This window comes from Mercenaria mercenaria, chromosome 9 (assembly GCF_021730395.1).
Source record: "Mercenaria mercenaria strain notata chromosome 9, MADL_Memer_1, whole genome shotgun sequence".
Classification (NCBI taxonomy): Eukaryota; Metazoa; Mollusca; class Bivalvia; order Venerida; family Veneridae; genus Mercenaria; species Mercenaria mercenaria.
In genome coordinates this window covers 22,429,667-22,448,223 of record NC_069369.1, presented here as the reverse complement: position 1 = coordinate 22,448,223, position 18,557 = coordinate 22,429,667, and the positions used below count along the sequence as shown (strand labels likewise).

The 18,557-nt window shown below is 35.8% G+C and overlaps 2 protein-coding genes across 2 annotated transcripts in view; one reads left to right on the top strand and one right to left on the bottom strand.

The window, feature by feature from the left end:
- LOC123546033 (dysferlin-like) overlaps positions 1 to 11,376 on the top strand; it is a 121,674-nt gene extending 110,298 nt beyond the window's left edge. The window contains exons 46-50 of the mRNA XM_053550454.1: positions 6 to 105; positions 826 to 1,013; positions 3,003 to 3,112; positions 3,464 to 3,611; positions 7,796 to 11,376. Coding sequence (XP_053406429.1) covers positions 6 to 105; positions 826 to 1,013; positions 3,003 to 3,112; positions 3,464 to 3,611; positions 7,796 to 7,831 — 582 coding nt within the window. The 3' untranslated portion in view covers positions 7,832 to 11,376. The remainder of the gene's footprint in view (positions 1 to 5; positions 106 to 825; positions 1,014 to 3,002; positions 3,113 to 3,463; positions 3,612 to 7,795) is intronic.
- Positions 11,377 to 13,161: 1,785 nt separating this feature from the next.
- Positions 13,162 to 18,455, bottom strand: LOC123547812 (4-hydroxy-2-oxoglutarate aldolase, mitochondrial-like). The gene is made up of 7 exons (XM_045335064.2): positions 18,167 to 18,455; positions 17,184 to 17,312; positions 15,993 to 16,120; positions 15,322 to 15,456; positions 14,977 to 15,073; positions 14,346 to 14,479; positions 13,162 to 13,909 (listed from the first exon to the last, which is right to left on the bottom strand). The coding sequence occupies exons 1-7, from the start codon at positions 18,441 to 18,443 to the stop codon at positions 13,760 to 13,762; spliced, it is 1,050 nt and encodes a 349-aa protein (XP_045190999.2). The 5' UTR covers positions 18,444 to 18,455; the 3' UTR covers positions 13,162 to 13,759.
- Positions 18,456 to 18,557: the final 102 nt, after the last annotated feature.

Genomic DNA, 18,557 nt, shown 5'->3' with positions numbered 1-18,557 from the left:
AACAGGAGAAGTTCTGGAGTCTAGATGAGACAGAACAGCGTCTGCCAGCTATATTTATGATACAGGTCTGGGATAATGACAAATTCTCATTTGATGACTTCCTAGGTAAGTAAAAGTTTTAAAATAGTTCAGCTGGTGCCAGCAGACATAAAACTGAGCAATGTTTCAGAACATACAGCTTGAATCCAGAAATGATCTTAATTTGTTGTTTATGATCAATTTACCATAATCCTTCCCATGATGTCTATTATTTAGAAGATTATATCTCGCCAAAGGAAAACTCTTAACACTTGACTATAGCTTTGCTTTCCATCCAAGAAACATAACTTCATTTTATAATGTCAAACCATTGATGCTCAGCACTGCATTTTTAACTACAGTTGACATCATGCACGTGACCACCTGCTTAAAATGGCAAATGAATATTTTCATTACATGAATACATCACATTAAATAACTTTCTATTATGTGACCAGCAAACATAAAACTGGCACTAGCAGGTAAAATTAGCAGTAAAAATACCTGTTAAATGACAGCATATGAAAGTATCTGTTGGTCACTTTCGCATCAGTCTTATTGGGGAGTATGTAGTTAACCTTTATTAGTAGTCAAGCAGTCAAACCATGATAAGCATTACAGGTTTTAAAAATAATAATAGTATATCAACAGTTCAAATATTATTTGCCTTTCTAAATTTATGAAAATTTGTGAGAACACCATTTGCTTAAGAGACCACTTTTTGGCAATCCTTAGTGTGGTCTTATAATACAAAGTCAAGTGTATTCCTGAACATAAAGACGTAAAAATTGTAACAATTTGCTACAGGTACAATTGAACTAAATTTGAGCAACATGCCGATGCCTTCCAAGCGTGCTGGATCATGTGATCTGAAACAGTTGCCGGACATCACCATGGGTAACACAAATGTGAAGACTGTGTCACTGTTTGAGCAGAAGAGACTACGAGGATTCTGGCCTGTCTATGACGAGAAGGACGGCCAGAGACAACTAACTGTAAGCTGTTGTTGAGTGATTTGAGCATAAAATCATCATAAGGGATCAGAGGAAATCTAGGCTATATAAGATAAGATTCTATTAAAGAGATAGATACATGTACAGTACTTGAATGGTCAATCAGTGCTTGCGTTCAGTTTTGGCATGCTCATAAAGGGAAGGGGTATATTTAATTGCCCATGTTCCTATTTTGTCAGTTTGCAAGTTTTTGAAATTTATGAGTGCCACACTATTTATTCATTTATCAGACGAAATTTTGACTTTCATGCTGTTAACATATATAGGAATTTTTGAAAGGAGAAAAACTCCTGGTTTAAGAGCCCTTTAAAGTTCTTTGGAAACATGCTACCATATATTTTGAGGTCATATTTGCCTTTGCCTGGTGAAAAAATTTCAAAATTCCATTATGAAGAGGGAGTAAGTTATGAGCAGTTAATTTATGAGGCTCATCATAGCAGTGCATGCTTTTATCAAGCTGCAGTATCGTAACATTTTGTCATATTTTTTTTTTTTTTAAATGAAGTAGAGTAACTTCGGGTATATTCGACACCTTAAGCATAAAAACGGTGAAGCAATTTTCGGTTCAGAATGATCGGTGCGAACATTTCATGAAAACGAAAGTAGACCTTTTCTGCGTCTTCAGTATAAAACGCTGCCCAGTGTTTGCATCTACATGGTCAGTAGGATGGATATTATTCTGATTGTTGTCGTCGTGTGAGTTCGACATCTTTCGGGCAAATTCGTCACCCTGGTAGAGTTTTAAAAAATATACAAGTTGAGATTTATCTTTTTTATATAGCTACATTAAAAACAGCAAATGTCGCAATAGACATAACACAACAGTTTTTATGCTGACGAGTAGGCTCTAATTTTTTCAGATTTCAAAACTCGATCAACTAAAAAAAAGTAAAACAAAAAAATAATCTTTATTAATTGTTCAGCAGATTATACAAACGCCGGCTAATTGTTTCGGGAAACAATATAATATAGCCTCATTAATTATGTTTATTTATTTATTCGCTGCTGCCTTCTTTTTTGACAATGGTACCATTTTCTACCATCTGAACGGTAGGGGCAAGTTTTGATGGAGAGTAAGAGCTCTGCAACACTTTGCATGAATTTGTCTGGACATTTTAATCTCAAATAAGGCGTATTTGTTACCGAAACCTTTGGGTTACTCGGCTATGATTGTTTTAAATAACGATGATATGTTCTTATTATGTCCTTTTCAATATATTTTACTTTGCACAAATTTTGATTGTCTATTGATAATTAATTGTCATAAATTCGTACTGGTCCCAGATGTAAATATGTGCATGCTAATTAAATGCACAGGTGCTTTTTTAATGCACAAATCAGTGACGTAATTAGCGACGTCAGCTTAGGTTAACATACTTTAAGAATCTGCGTGGACAAAATTAGGAAAGCATGGATATGGTTAAGAAACACACTTAAACCATTTGTATGCTGTAAATATCCTTTAAAGACGATATAATCGAATAATTTTGATAGTATGTCAAATTTGCACAACAGTGTTATATCTTGTCGTGCAAATTCGTCACCCCTAGCCAAGGTCATGCTTGGAAACCGGGGAATATTATTTGTTTCTAAATATCAACATCTAATATATTTCTGTTTGTATTTCGGTTAAGTAAAGTCAAAATGCAATTGTAAAAATAGTTTTAAATACCTTAGCTCCGCTGACCATTCTTACAGAAAACTGTAACTACGATTTTCGTTCAAAATGAATTTGAATGTCGAAGTTACCAGATGCGCGTATCGGAAAAGGGAAGAAAGCCTGTGTGATCAAAATGTTCTCATGATGTCATATATAAATATGACGTCATATAAATTACTTAAGAAAAATTATTCAAGGACATTATGGGTTTTTCCACGTGGATATTAATTCAATGTGTCGAATATACACGACTGTCGAATTTTCCCGAAGTTACTCTACCTGTAGTAAAATGTTTCTTTTACTATTTCTAGGGCAAAGTTGAGATGGAAATTGAACTGATTTCCAAGGAAGAATCAGAAACAAGACCAGCGGGTAAAGCCCGAGATGAACCCAATATGAACCCTGTCTTAGATCCACCAAAGTAAGCTCATGATTTATATAATCAGTTATTCATTTGACCTCAGAGCATTCAGATTTCAAACTAAAAAACTTTTGTAACTTTAGATTTTTTCCGACCAAAACACACACTTCAGTCCTTTGAAAGTGTACTCCCAAATTATTGTTTGGGTTGTAATCTTGCTGCGCTACAGATTTTCAGACAATTCAGTAATATCTGTGCAGAAATTCCTCGACAGAGGCATTTAAAGAATATTTCACTCAAGTTTTGTTAAAGGGAACTGTATAATTTTTCTCCTGTCACATTTTACACTTCTCCTAAAAAAATATTATCAGGTAAACGATATATATCAAACTTCTGTATACTATGTTTCAGTCGACCAGAGACGTCATTCCTGTGGTTCACATCACCATTCAAGACCCTACGATACATTATCTGGGCCAACTACAAGTGGTATTTCATCATCGGACTTCTCGTCCTTCTCCTGATACTGCTTATCTTCCTGTTCATATACTCCTTCCCAGTAAGTGTAGCCCTTGTTTTATATTTAGTGTGGTATAAAACACAATATGAGAAGATTTCATCTCAGAAAGACTAATGCCAGAATATATATATGCAGAAATTTTGTCTACATTGTTTAATAAATTTGCAAGTGCATCTAATTTCAGTTGAGAAAGCAGTAGATCTTTTTTATACGCCCGAAGGGACGTATTATGTTATGACGCTGGTGTCCGTCTGTCCGTTAGCAATTTTGTGTCCGCTCTGTAACTCTTGAACCCCTTGAAGGATTTCAAGGAAACTTTACACAAATGTTCACCACACCGAGACGATGTGCAGAGCGCATGTTTTGGATGTCTCGCTTCAAGGTCAAGGTCACACTTAGGAGTCAAAGGTCATATCAGTTTGTTTCGTGTCCGCTCTGTAACTCTTGAACCCCTTGAAGGATTTCAAAGAAACTTGACACAAATGTTCACCACACCAAGAGGACGTGCAGAGCGCAAGTTCCGGATGACTTGCTTCAAGGTCAAGGTCACACTTAGGGGTCAAAAGTCATATCAGTTTGTTTCTTGTCCGCTCTGTAACTCTTGAACTGCTGGAAGGATTTCAAAGAAACTTGGCAGAAATTTCACCACATTGTAACGATGTGCAGAGCGCATGTTCCGGTTGACTCGCTTCAAGGTCAAGGTCACACTTAAGGGTCAAAGGTCATATATGACTTTGCTTTGTGTATATTGCTCTGCATTGCAGTGCTCTTGTTTTTATTTGGCAGATCTCTTTTTTAGCTCATCTGATTTTTTGAAAAAAAATGATGAGTTATTGTCATCACTTGAGCGGTTGTCGGCGTCGGCGTCGGCGTCGGTGTCGGCGTCGGCGTCGGCGTTGCCTGGTTAAGTTTTATGTTTAGGTCAGCTTTTCTCCTAAACTATCAAAGCTATTGCTTTGAAACTTGGAATACTTGTTCACCATCATAAGCTGACCCTGTATAGCAAGAAACATAACTCCATCTTGCTTTTTGCAAGATTTATGGCCCCTTTTGTACTTAGAAAATATCAGATTTCTTGGTTAAGTTTTATGTTTAGGTCAACTTTTCTCCTAAACTATCAAAGCTATTGCTTTGAAACTTGGAATACTTGTTCACCATCATAAGCAGACCCTGTACATCAAGAAACATAACTCCATCTTGCTTTTTGCAAGAATTACTGCCCCTTTTGGACTTAGAAAATCAGTTTTCTTGGTTAAGTTTTATGTTTAGGTCAGCTTTTATCCTAAACTATCAAAGCTTTTGCTTTAAAACTTGCAACACTTGTTCACCATCATAAGCTGACCCTGTACATCAAGAAACATAACTCCATCCTGCTTTTTGCAAGATTTATGGCCCCTTTTGGACTTAGAAAATATCAGATTTCTTGGTTAAGTTTTATGTTTAGGTGAACTTTTTCTCTTAAACTATCAAAGCTATTGCTTTGAAACTTGCAACCCTTGTTCACCATCATAAGCTGACCCTGTACAGCAAGAAACACAACTCCATCCTGCTTTTTGCAATAATTATTGCCCCTTTTGGACTTAGAAAATCATTTTCTTGGTTGAGTATTATGTTTAATAATACTTTTCTCATAAACTATCAAAGCTATTGCTTTAAAACTTGCAACAGTTTTTCACCATCATAAGTGGACACTGTACATCAAGAAACATAACTCTATCCTGCTTTTTGCAAGAATGATGGCCCTTTTTAGACTTAGAAAATCATGGGTAGGACAATATTTCTATTATACAAAAAAAATCAGATGAGCGTCAGCACCCGCAAGGCGGTGCTCTTGTTGTACTTACAATAATTTTTTTGGAATTACTTCCCTTTTATGTTACTATAAATAGCTTATTTTGAAACTTTTTAGCTCACCTGTCACACAGTGACAAGGTGAGCTTTTGTGATCACGCAGCGTCCGTCGTCCGTGCGTTCGTCCGTGCGTCCGTCCGTCCGTAAACTTTTGCTTGTGACCACTCTAGAGGTCACATTTTTTGTGGGATCTTTATGAAAACTGGTCAGAATGTTCATCTTGATGATATCTAGGTCAAGTTCGAAACTGGGTCACATGCCATCAAAAACTAGGTCAGTAGGTCTAAAAATAGAAAAACCTTGTGACCTGTCTAGAGGCCATATATTTCACAAGATCTTCATGAAAATTGGTCAGAATGTTCACCTTGATGATATCTAGGTCAAGTTCGAAACTGGGTCACGTGCCGTCAAAAACTAGGTCAGTAGGTCTAAAAATAGAAAAACCTTGTGACCTCTCTAGAGGCCATATATTTCACTAGATCTTCATGAAAATTGGTCAGAATGATCACCTTGATGATATCTAGGTCAAGTTCGAAACTGGGTCACGTGCCATCAAAAACTAGGTCAGTAGGTCAAATAATAGAAAAACCTTGTGACCTCTCTAAAGGCCATATTTTTCATGGGATCTGTATGAAAGTTGGTCAGAATGTTCATCTTGATGATATCTAGGTCAAGTTCGAAACTGGGTCACGTGCGGTCAAAAACTAGGTCAGTATGTCTAAAAATAGAAAAACCTTGTGACCTCTCTAGAGGCCATATATTTCATGAGATCTTCATAAAAATTGGTCAGAACGTTCACCTTGATGATATCTAGGTCAAGTTCGAAAGTGGGTCACGTGCCCTCAAAAACTAGGTCAGTAGGTCAAATAATAGAAAAACCTTGTGACCTCTCTAGAGGCTATATTTTTCATGGGATCTGTATGAAAGTTGGTCTGAATGTTCATCTTGATGATATCTAGGTCAAGTTTGAAAGTGGGTCACATGCCATCAAAAACTAGGTCAGTAGGTCAAATAATAGAAAAACCTTGTGACCTCTCTAAAGGCCATATTTTTCATGGGATCTGTATGAAAGTTGGTCTGAATGTTCATCTTGATGATATCTAGGTCAAGTTCGAAACAGGGTCATGTGCGGTCAAAAACTAGGTCAGTAGGTCTAAAAATAGAAAAACCTTGTGACATCTCTAGAGGCCATATTTATGAATGGATCTTCATGAAAATTGGTCAGAATGTTCATCTTGATGATATCTAGGTCAAGTTCGAAAGTGGGTCACGTGCCTTCAAAAAATAGGTCAGTAGGTCAAATAATGAAAAAACGTTGTGACCTCTCTGGAGGCCATATTTTTCATGGGATCTGTATGAAAGTTGGTCTGAATGTTTATCAACTGGGTCATGTGGGAAGAGGTGAGCGATTCAGGACCATCATGGTCCTCTTGTTTATTATTGGCCTTAGAGAAAAACCGAGACCACTTTTCTGTGGTACAACATGGATGGTACCTCCAATTTTAAGGTGTATTTTTACATACCTGTACGTGATACGGATTTTTTTGTAGACTTTGAATATTTTTTTTGTGGACTTAGATTTGTTTTTTGAAGTTTTCCTTTTGTTGTTCCAGTCCTTTGAGGCTACAACAGTAAAGTTCTTAAAATTTTGCTCCCATCCTATGATGTAAGCCTTCGGGCGTATACTGCCCCACTTGGCGGTGCTCTTGTTATACCACGGGTAGTATTCAGAATAAAATAGTGAAATTGTTCATTGTGAAATTTGAAATATTTGTAGAGTACTATTTTTCCTGGATTTGAATCAGTCCACAAAATTCAAGCCTTACAGACCAGTAAATTTCCAAATCTTCTATGTGTAAAATGTGAAATCCACTAATTCATACCCTGATATAATAGCGGTTTTGACTAAAACCACAAAAATTTGTGTTTATGAAATAAGATATTTTCAGAGTATGTATGATGTTATCTGCTCGAGTCATAGTAGATGACTGTTTTCTTTAATGCCATACAGCATTATCCTGTGTTTTTCCCCCAGTGCTGGAAAACTTGTCAGGTTTAATATGAACTTCATGATGTAGTTTATAAATTAATGCATAAACTGATGGGCTTGAGAGGAACTGTCTGGTGGTACAGTGTATAGTGAGAATTTCATATCTTAAACCTTTAAGTGTTCTTGCTTTTGTACTAGAAATTCAAATGGAGACTTATTTATTTGAAGTTTGTTAAGTTGGTTTCTGGTTGCATTGCACTCACAAATAGTTACTGTTGTGATTAGTTTTGATACTAGTGTTGATGTATGTCAGTTAAGGAGAAAGTCCTTACAACTTACTTCATATACGTGTATTAACAAATGTTTTTAACTTATTTTTCAGGGCAATTTCTCCGCCTGGATTCTTGGCAACAATTGAAAAGTCCAAACAAAACAGTAACTGTGATCTATTTCAGGAAATTTGGTGTAAATGGAACATTTTGTTGTGACAGCTTAATCATCTTCATAAAGCTAAAATGTCAAATATCAAAACACCACCTAAAACATTGAGTGACATAGATTCTCCACAAAGTTTCAGTTCATAACTGGCTTATACATTGTGTAGCAATATATTGCAAATATCCAACAAATGGGCACTTCTTCAGAAAGACTTATTATCCTTATATGTTGCAATTTCTCATTAAAAATTATTGAATTTCTAAGCGACCTTGATATTTATGGAGTATATTTGTGACCATGACCTTGATTAGAATAACCATGGTGATTTTAGTGCTTACACCATGCAACAAACATCAGTTACTGAAATTCTGGAAATATTGGAAAATACCGTGGCAAAGAGTGACGTCTTGTTCAATGAAGTATGTGTTAAATGAACTGGAAGTTTTGATTGTCATCACAGTAAATTTTGAGTAAGGGGTGCCTGAAAAACAGATTTAGTTTAGACAACTGCATATAGATTGGATACAGTCTGAAAATTATTTAATATTCTATATTGTTATGTGATAAGCCTATTTTCACAAGTATTTTAAAGTGGAGAATGTTTTACTTGACTCTTAAATTATGCTCATTATTGAAAGGAGTAAAAGAGAACCACTTGAAGCAAAACGTGGCAACTCTGCAAACTATGTAAACTTTGCAAAATATAGCAGTCTTGCAAAATATGGCAACTTTGTGAAATATGGCAACTTTTTAGAGTTTGAAGTGAGATAATCCCCACATTAAAATGTTATGTGAAAGTTGGGTTTTGAGGGACTAGCTGAATAAACAATATGCATAAATTAGTATATAAGGTGCTTCCTTGTTAAGCAATTTCCTGTTAACGTCTGTTTTCTTGTTATACACTGTTTACAGTTTATAAATATATTATATTTATAGCCTATTGATCAAATATTCACGGGGGTTAGGACACTGATATTTTTAATGTGTGTTCCAAATTTTTTCCAAATCATCCCATTCTGAGGGTCTTTATAAGTGAATTTCTAGACAGTTTTGAAAAATGATGAAATACAATTATTTGTGTTTTAAGAAATTACAAAAAGTTGATAAGTTAATGAAGTTAGGCAGATAGTACAAAAGTACAAAAATTTGCTTAAATATAAACCTTGCTAATGTCTAAATTCATTTGTTTTCTCAACAGATTCTGCCAGACAGATCTTTAAGCGGCAGTGCAAATTTGGGACGTGTTGTATAGAAATAATTCCAGTGAATTATGAATGATTGGGTTGAGATTTTAGTACAAAATATTTTACTTACAACAGGCATATTTTAAATGTAAGTGTCCTACCTCCAAATGTGAAAGCAGCGCTTTTTTTATTGTTAGACAATACACCAGTATTCACTCTTGTGATACATTATATTTTGTAGTGCTATATGAACTAATCATATGAGCCGCGCCATGAGAAAACCAACATAGTGACTTTGCGACCAGCATGGATCTAGACCAGCCTGCGCATCTGCGCAGTCTGGTCAGGATCCTTGCTGTTCGCTAACAGTTTTTCTTATAAGAATAGGCTTTGAAAGCTAACATCATGGATCCTGACCAGACTGAGCGGATGCGCAGGCTGGTCTGGATCCATGCTGGTCGCAAAGCCACTATGTTGGTTTTCTCATGGCGCAGCTCATATTTACCATTTTACATACGTATACCATATATTATGCAAAATTTGTGATGAATAGTACCACCTCTATAAAATCATGCAAATTAATGCTGATTTAGAATATACATGTATATCACTGTGTAGCTATCACACACATCAAAACCTACTGACAGCGAAAAATATAGTTTTGATATTTTGTATTTAGAAATCTGCATAGTTTTTCTTTAGATTTTTGCTTGCTTTTTTGAATACTTTTTTTTTTCAATATTTGATACAAAGACTGGGTGCTAAAACTATGAAAAGTACAGTTGTATATAGGAGGCCATTTATACAAGTTATTAAGAAAGCAGAAGCAGATGATGAGCAGATGAATGACTGAACATTTTCTTTAATTTATGACATGTGTTTCATGTAACAGTTTTCTTAATGACAGCTGAAATATACATGACCATAAGTTTGAAATGGCCTAATTTTGTACAGTAGTTTTCATTTTGTTAATAGTATATTTTACATGTTGAATATATCACACAGGCCTGTTTATTTGCTTGCATAAATGTTAAGTTTACTTTAAATGAACTGAGTATTAAGTGAAGTCAAAATAAGCACTTGCAGTTAACCAATACTTACCTTTCATGGTAATAACATACATGCATTTATAACTTCATCAGTATAAAAATGTATCAAAGCACATGTAATTAAATAAATTTTTAAAATCTTAGGAAAACGCTGAAAGTTACATGTGTGTTTAATGTGGTTTAAATTATTATAATATTCTCTATATTTTTAAGACTTTTCTATGCCTTTTTATCTTATACACATATAGTTTTTATAATATATATTGTTGCCTCACTTTATTGTATACTTTCAAACTGTTTAGGTTTTTGCAATATAGGTGCAATTGTTTATGACAAGAACAAAATTAATGTAAAGAAAATTTGTGTTGTATTACACCCCCAACTTTTCTGTAGTAATTTCACTCTGCATGTATGTAAGACAAATACAAGCCTGTATACAGTATAGAAGGAGAATTGATCTGAAAACTTTGGTAATAAAGCAATGTAAGAGATTTCAGTTTGGACTGTTGTCAGGGCCTTTAGATATTAGTGGTAAAAAATAACCCACAAAAGAAAAATTGAAGCAAGAGATCAAGTGAGCAGCGCCATGAGAATACCAACAAAGTGGCTTTGCGACCAGCATGGATCCAGACCAGCCTGCGCATCCGCGCAGGCTGGTCAGGATCCATGATGTTTGCTTTCAAAGCCTATTGCAATTAGAGAAACAGCGAAAAGCATGGATCCTGACCAGACTGCACGGATGCGCAGGCTGGTCTGGATCCATGCTGTTTGCAAAGGCACTATGTTGGTTTTCTCATGGCGCGGCTCAAGTGTTTTCTGGAACCGGTATAATCTCTTACATTATATATTATGGTGGTGATGATAATTAGATGCTATATGGTAGTGCCTGCAAGATGGCAGGGTGTGGGAGGGATTTTCACTTAGTCTAAAGAAAACTTGCCATTTGTGTGTTTGTTTGTAATATTATGTAGCACATCAGTGGTAGAAAGATTTTGATCAGAGTATGAAAGTGTACTATACAAACATTCTGAATTATTGTAGAATGTCATATTACTTGAGGTTCGTTGGTGTGAGTCAGCTCTGTTGACATTTGCTACAATTACTTGACTTTAGTAATATTTAACTCTACATTTCAATATCACATTATACATGCAAATGCAATGTAACAAAATTTCTTCTCTTTTGTAATAGCATTAACATATACATACATTACTGCTTTTATAGATATTAAGCAATATTATATATTTGTAAATGAAATTTGTGGTTAAGGTATTAAATTTTATCATTGCCTATGAAGTGTTTGTTGTTTTATACTGCCAGTTAAGGACTAATGCTGACCAGCAGCTCAGTGTGCAACTCTTTCGTTACAGTGGAACCTGTATAAAAGGACCATGCTCGGGCATAATCTGAAAAAAAAGGTCATTTATTGGTGATCTTTATGAACAAGTTTTAAAATAACACTTAAGAAAATGAAACTGCTGATCTTCAAGGCCAGGGGATCTATTCTCATGTGTTCTTTAGCAGATACTACAGTTCCAGACATCGTCAACAGAATCCATTTCACTTAGATTGGAACCTTGTGCTTTGACATGCTATGAAATAGTAGGAAATAACCTGACCTTGCATAGACATCATTAGTAAATTTCATCATTATCTCTGTATCAAGAGTATGCAGTCATTTTTAGGTAAATACTGTAAAAGATGACTAGTCTCCCTTGGTACATGGTTTCAAAATCTAATAAAATTTTAGCAGAGTGAACACAGTGGTAACACTGTCTATGACACCAGGTGTCGTGAGTTCAAGCCTTGGGTCCTCCCAACTAAAACTACTGTTATTTAGCCGAGAGTCCTGTATATGCAGGCTTTACAACTAGCCAGCAAAGTAATCCGGGAAACTTCTAGAATTGGAACCTCTATATCTTGCACTTTCCCACAACTAAGATTACAGTCTTATAGAAGGCACCCATATGAGATAATTGTGGTGACTATAAATAAGCTCAAATACATACATGCAACTTAATCTTGTGTCTAGAATAAGTAGATGTTAGACAGAAAAGCCTTGAACCCCATACACTGAAGATTAATTTATGGCATGTTTAGGCAAAACAGTTCCAGGTCACCGTAGCTGTCAGAATGTATATAGCTGTGTTGATCAGCTGACTAGATTGTATTGTTTGTTGTGGATTCTAGTACGTCTGAATAGCTGTAGAAAAGAAACTGCAGTAACATCATTAAGATTGCAACTAATTTTGTATATCATGGCAATCCACTGGGTATGCCATATCTGTTTTGTAATGTAATGTGTCCTAACACCAGTTTCATTAATTATTTAAGTAGAAGGTAGAAGTTGGGGAAACAGAGGTGGGGGCAAGGGGGCTTGTGCTTCCCCTCACCCCCCCCCCCCCCCACCCCCAGCAGTCGATGAAGGGTGCACTGCTCCTGTAGCAGATTCAAGGGGGAGGTGTGTGTGTGGGAATCTCCTAGCATAAAATGATATTTAAACAGTTAGCTAAAGTTAAAAAAAGCTGTCCAATGAGTTTTATAAGCATTTTGTTGCTATTTCGTCACAAGAAAATGGAAATTTTCTCAAATAATGCACATTTTTAAGTAGAAAATTTTGTAACTATTAGACAGTACACAAAACTATAAGCCTAGTTAGAGGTCCTATGAAATAACACTAGGTGGACTTTAGAAAAGCAGAAAGACAATGCCTAGAGTGTCTTTAAACTACTTCATACTACTTCATACTTGTTTATTTTATCTATAATCATGATAATACAGAAAAGAGGTGGTGCTTCAGAACACTGTAGCAGGGGAAATCCCTGCCACCCTGCACCTTAATAAAAATCCCTGTACTAAAGTTCAACGAGCTGAAGTATTCCACATAATTATACATTTATAAAAACGGAACAAACATTCTTGCATGAATTTTCAAATTGTTTCAGCTTTTTAGCAAAAGTAGATCTGTAAATACCAGAGTTAAGATATAAAGTCAGTATGATATCAAGCTCTATTAACTACTAGTACAGCTACAGTCACTTCTGGAATATTTCAGAGATATCAAACGAGCAGATGAATTCCGTTTAGATGTTTTATTCTTTTTTTTAGAAGTTGTATTAACATAGTAACATAAATTATACTGGTTATTAATTAGTTCATAATAATTTGGGTGTACATGTTTTGTAATACCGGAATGTTTAACGTGTTTTTTATGAAATATGCATTACTTTTTAAAGAATTAATGTGTTTTTTTATGAAATATGCACTATTTTTCAAGGAAACATAAAAAATCTTTCAGTTCAGTTATTGAGCAATGTTGAGCACTGCATTCTGAAGCACTCTTTATCATGAAAGACAAATATCCAATTCACTTTTCATTGACTTTAAAATCTTTTAAATATATCTTACATACGTTTTATCATGAAAAGAAACTATCTCCTGGATGTTAATTTCACTAATAAAGATTCTATTGTCTCCATTTTCGATCCTTGCCAACACCGATGGCTGTATTCCACTCAGGGGCATTCATGACATAACAATGCATACATGTAAACAAGTGCCACCACTCTAAATTAATCATTAATCTTTGAAGTTCTTGAACACATTTTGATTACTGGCAAAATATGTTTTCTGATTATTGATAAACGTGACTCCAGATTTTAGGTGTTGTAACCTCTACAAGAACCCTTCATCTTTCAGTACAGTCCTCAGTGTTTCTTCATTCTGTTTTGTGATTGGCTGAAGTGGTGACCTGTTTGGGCCTCCATAGTAACCTAACATTTCCATGGCTCTCTTTAATCCTGGAATGCCTAGCTTCTTTGTTACCTTGAAATTAAAAAAAAACTTCTTGTAACTAACCTATACATACAAATATTTTTGTACTTTCATATAATTGTACAAAGAGCTAGTATATCACTATATCAGATCTTATCTGTTCAATTACTTATGAAACCAGTTTAGTTTTGCATCTATTTACATAGTATCTTAATATAAATAACCTTAAGGTATTTTCTGTACTTAAGTATACTATGCTTACACCAACTATAACAGATCTACAGTAATTTAATTTTTAACAAATTATAAAAGATTAGTTTTGCATACTTTTACATAATATTTCAATGTCAATAACCTCAAAGGTATTTTCTGTTATGATACACCCAAAAACTAAAATAGAAGTGACCAAACTATAAACATGTTTATTATTGCATATATATATTTACATATAAAGTATTTTAATACATAATTTGTATCTACAACATACCATTATGTTTGGATTGATAAGTCTGTGCTGCAGTAACTTTGCTTCCTCCAGTTTTCCCGCCTTGAAGAGTTTTTCTACCTCGCAACATGGGTCACCCAAAATATTAGCTAGACCTAAAACGCCGCCTACACCACCTTAAATAATAAAAGCAGTAAAAAGTCAGTGGTGTCCACCTCCATTTTTAACGAGGGGGAGGAAGGTGGGGACAATATATTATTCGCGTTAATGAATATTTTATGGGTCTGAATTAACCTCAAGTTGATCAGAAATTGTGTGTTTGAGAGGACACGGGTGTCCCCAGGTACTGTTTCATCCTCTATATAGCAAAAACTATCACATGGCCATAACTACAGGAAAATAGTAAGAGAAAAATCCTTCCTTTATGGTCATCTAAATATCAAGCTTTTTCATCTGTGAAAGTTGAATCAAATCAGGCTAACAGTGTGGGAGGAGCTGGGTACACAAGATTTCAGGACGGACGGACGTTCGAACAGCAGCAACGCTACATGCCCCCGTCCCACCCCCACACATAAATTGTGTTACCAAATTTGTATATCTTTACAACTGGAGTAAAGTCTAAGTGCAGAGTTTTTGTTTTGCGTTAGTATATATACATTTAATATATGCTTACCTACTGTATACGAAGCCAGCAAAAAGCTAGCAGATCCAGCAAGAACTTGGAAATTGTTTCCCTTTGTTTTGTGCACCATGTACCCTATTTTGGATATCTGAAGTAGGAAAAGGGCAAGTTCGCAAGTTATAATCGGTTCTTCAAGAGATAATGGTGACATAGTTATCTATAAGTGGAAAAAAGATTTTCAGGTTTTCAGTTAGAACCATTCCATTTCGACTTGATAAAACTGGAGCTTTTTATTAAGCTAATCCGACAGTAGCTGACATGTTTTTACGTTGGCCTGCTGGCTTTTGGTAATTTTAGAATTCAACAATAATACACCGTAAAACATTAAGTACATACGTCACCGCCGCTATCTTTTACTCCTGCAATATTTGGGTGTGTTGACAACTGTATAACAACTTCCGGTGCTAGATCTATCCCAGTGTTACCGGGCACGCTGTATAATATCACAGGAACAGGGCTCGCATCAGCGACCTACGTGAATACATTCTGAGCATCATATTTAAGCACATTTAAAAGTAAGCCAAATTATTACGCATGGAAACAATTTTAGACTGGATTTGCATGTTGTATCTGTTTAGAATGCCCTTATACTTATCGCGAAACTGTTGCAACAGTTCGAGTTGAAGCGACAGCATGCGCATAAGCTATATATATATGGATCCGTATCTAGAAGCTTGTTCTTGTAGACATTTTGAACTCGTGAGAGAACTAAAACAGGTTCAGAAAACAAGAAAAAGTTAAGTACTTTCATTGTTTTTTGCTCTCAGGGGGTCATTCCATGATATTAAACTAACTGCAGACATGTCAATACTATTTACCAATCTCCTGATACTATTTACTACAGACGATTCTTAAATATAAATATATAGCATAACTTTTAAGTAGATGACATAATCTTTGAAAAAACTGACATTTCCGTGATACAGCAAATCATAAAATATATTAGCAATGCATCGAGTGTCTTGAACACAATACCACCCGTTACACAAGTATCGCACTTTACCTACCTTGGTAAAATGTGAAATCAAAGCCTCATTCGACATCAGCCCTTTATAGAAGCAGGGCGTTACAACAAGCACGGCTTTAGCCCCTGCCCCCGCCATCTTCTCACACATAGCAATAGTATCTCTTGTCGCTGAAATGGAGAAAAATAGCGTCTCAGTCCTAGTTTGTTACAATGTATAGATCAAGTGCATTCCTTCTGGTTATAACATTTTCAAGTTTTAAGTATAGCAAGTATTCATGGATTCCGCAATGACTCGTTTCTCCAAATCCTCACATGAATCAGAGGTGGAGAATGAATGCCGTCATTTTAATACTTTAGATAAGATTGTCGCGGGGAATCTCGCCCATGCATCACACACTCGGCCTTCTGTATTCAAACACTCGGCCTTCGTGTAACAGAGCTTTGTGCTCTAGGTAATGGGTGAGCCTGGCGTGCCTTCCGTTTTGTGGAGATTTGAAGAAACTGATTTGTAATTTTAGTAATATTTTGTAGTTCGGAGTACTAGCAAGTGACAGCTCGTTACAGATTTACATTAGGAGTTGTGTTGAAGACGGTCAGGGGCCCATTTCGAAAAAATAATAAAATTCATCCTGAGTTCTCTTCAAAGTACGGACTTTTAAAACACATTTAGTTCACAGGATATAACTTGTAGCCTTTTGAAAAGATGTCGTTCATTCAATTTTAGGACAAATCTATCTTATTTTTGTTCCGCCAAATAGTTGAATTAAAGCTACTAAAAATGATATAAATTTGCGAAACGCCTTTCTCTTAAGCTCTAACTTTGTCTAACCATGCTGGACACGACTGGTTCTGCCTTTGAGACCAGTGTATAGATCGTGATCAGCCTGCACATCCGTGCTGTCTGATCATGATCTGTCAGTTCTTTTTGGTAAGTACCCCTTTTAACAGATAATGGTACTGTCCTAATTGAAAGGTGGACAAGTTCATTGTAGAAATTTAGCAGGGTAAGGTTTAAGCATTTGGCAGATATTTTAAATTAACTTCAACATATAGTGGAAAGTTGCGAAAACGGTGAGGGTGACTGGTCTTTAATTAATTGTGAAAACAAGAATGTGAAATGAAGTTCAAAATTTACAGCTCATTTAATTCATCAACATTTTCAAATTTGATACACACACTGCTAATTAATGCAAGACATGGTACACTGTAGGTTTGGAATACATGTACATACATTCACAACCGGCCCCAGCCACAATGAGCTTGTCTTTTCCCGCCATCTCGGACACTCTGCGCACGAGTTCCACTCGCTCATCCTCCCTCAGATACACGTATTCGCCGTTGGAACCTTGCACAACATAGCCTACAACATATGTTCTATATATTGGAATGGTGTAGTTTATTTCAATGAAAGCCAGTACATTCAATTAATGAAATGTAGCTTTTAAGATAAAAAAAATAAACAAAAGGGCAATGATGGTCCAAGATCGCTCATTTGAGCCTCACTATCCAAACAAGTAATATAAAAAAGCGGGCGCAGATTTCCAAAGTATTTTATCTAGCCATACAGCGCCGATTATAGCCACTCGCCCCCAGGGACGGGGTCGCGGCGGGGGGGGGGGGGGGGGGCGTGTTGATAGAAATCACCAGCGGGCAATTTGTGCAAGATTATTTCAAAACAGGGCCAGCAATTTCTGACGATGAGATACTGCTAAATATACAAATAGCGAAGTGACCTTATTATCGAAATTATTTGCATAATGGTGATCACCAAAGTCACATTTCGGCGAAGCTGTTCCCATATCGGACAATCATATTCTGGCAAGAATATTCTAAAAGTTCCTGCTGTTGCACGTAATGAAAATGTTTTTGATATATTTGACTAGTTTTAACAATATCTGTAATCTTAAGAAGTGTCATTTTTAGCTCTGACTGCCCTAAGTGCATCGGAACAAGTTTGGAATAGGGTCATCCTGGATCCTTAGTTCTATCAAATTCCGCAGAATGGGTATCAGATAAAGGACGGACGAAGAGTGATCATAACAGCTCACCCGAGAGCCCTCTACTTATGTAAGCTTAAACCCAAAGAGGATATGTGTACCAATTCATAAATTATAACGATCATTCAACCAGTTCTTTTTTGTATTAAATATAGAACGCATTTCAATCTTCTAATCTACAAGTCCCTATGAACGTAAAATATTAGCCTATAAGTACCTCTGAACGGTATTTTATTCCAGCGTTCCATATTTTGTTGAAGTTTGTCATATGCAATCGTTTCATCAGCATTGAATGGTGTAACAATCGGTGGATATATACCGCTCAGGTCAACCTGCATTTTGCCAGCTGCCGCTGATGATGATGACCTTGCTGATGTAAATCGTGACGATAACGATAATGAAAAGGAGGTAGTTTTAGTCCAGCCTTGTATTCCACTGACAATATTCCGACTAAAAGGTCGCGTCCTTACAACACGAACTGACAGACATGCCATATCTTGAATTTTTATAAACCTGAACACTGAAACACTACATGTAAACTAGAATAACGCTATCAAGTGCATAGTTGTTACAATTATTTCAACCGAATATCGTGTAATCCGATAGTG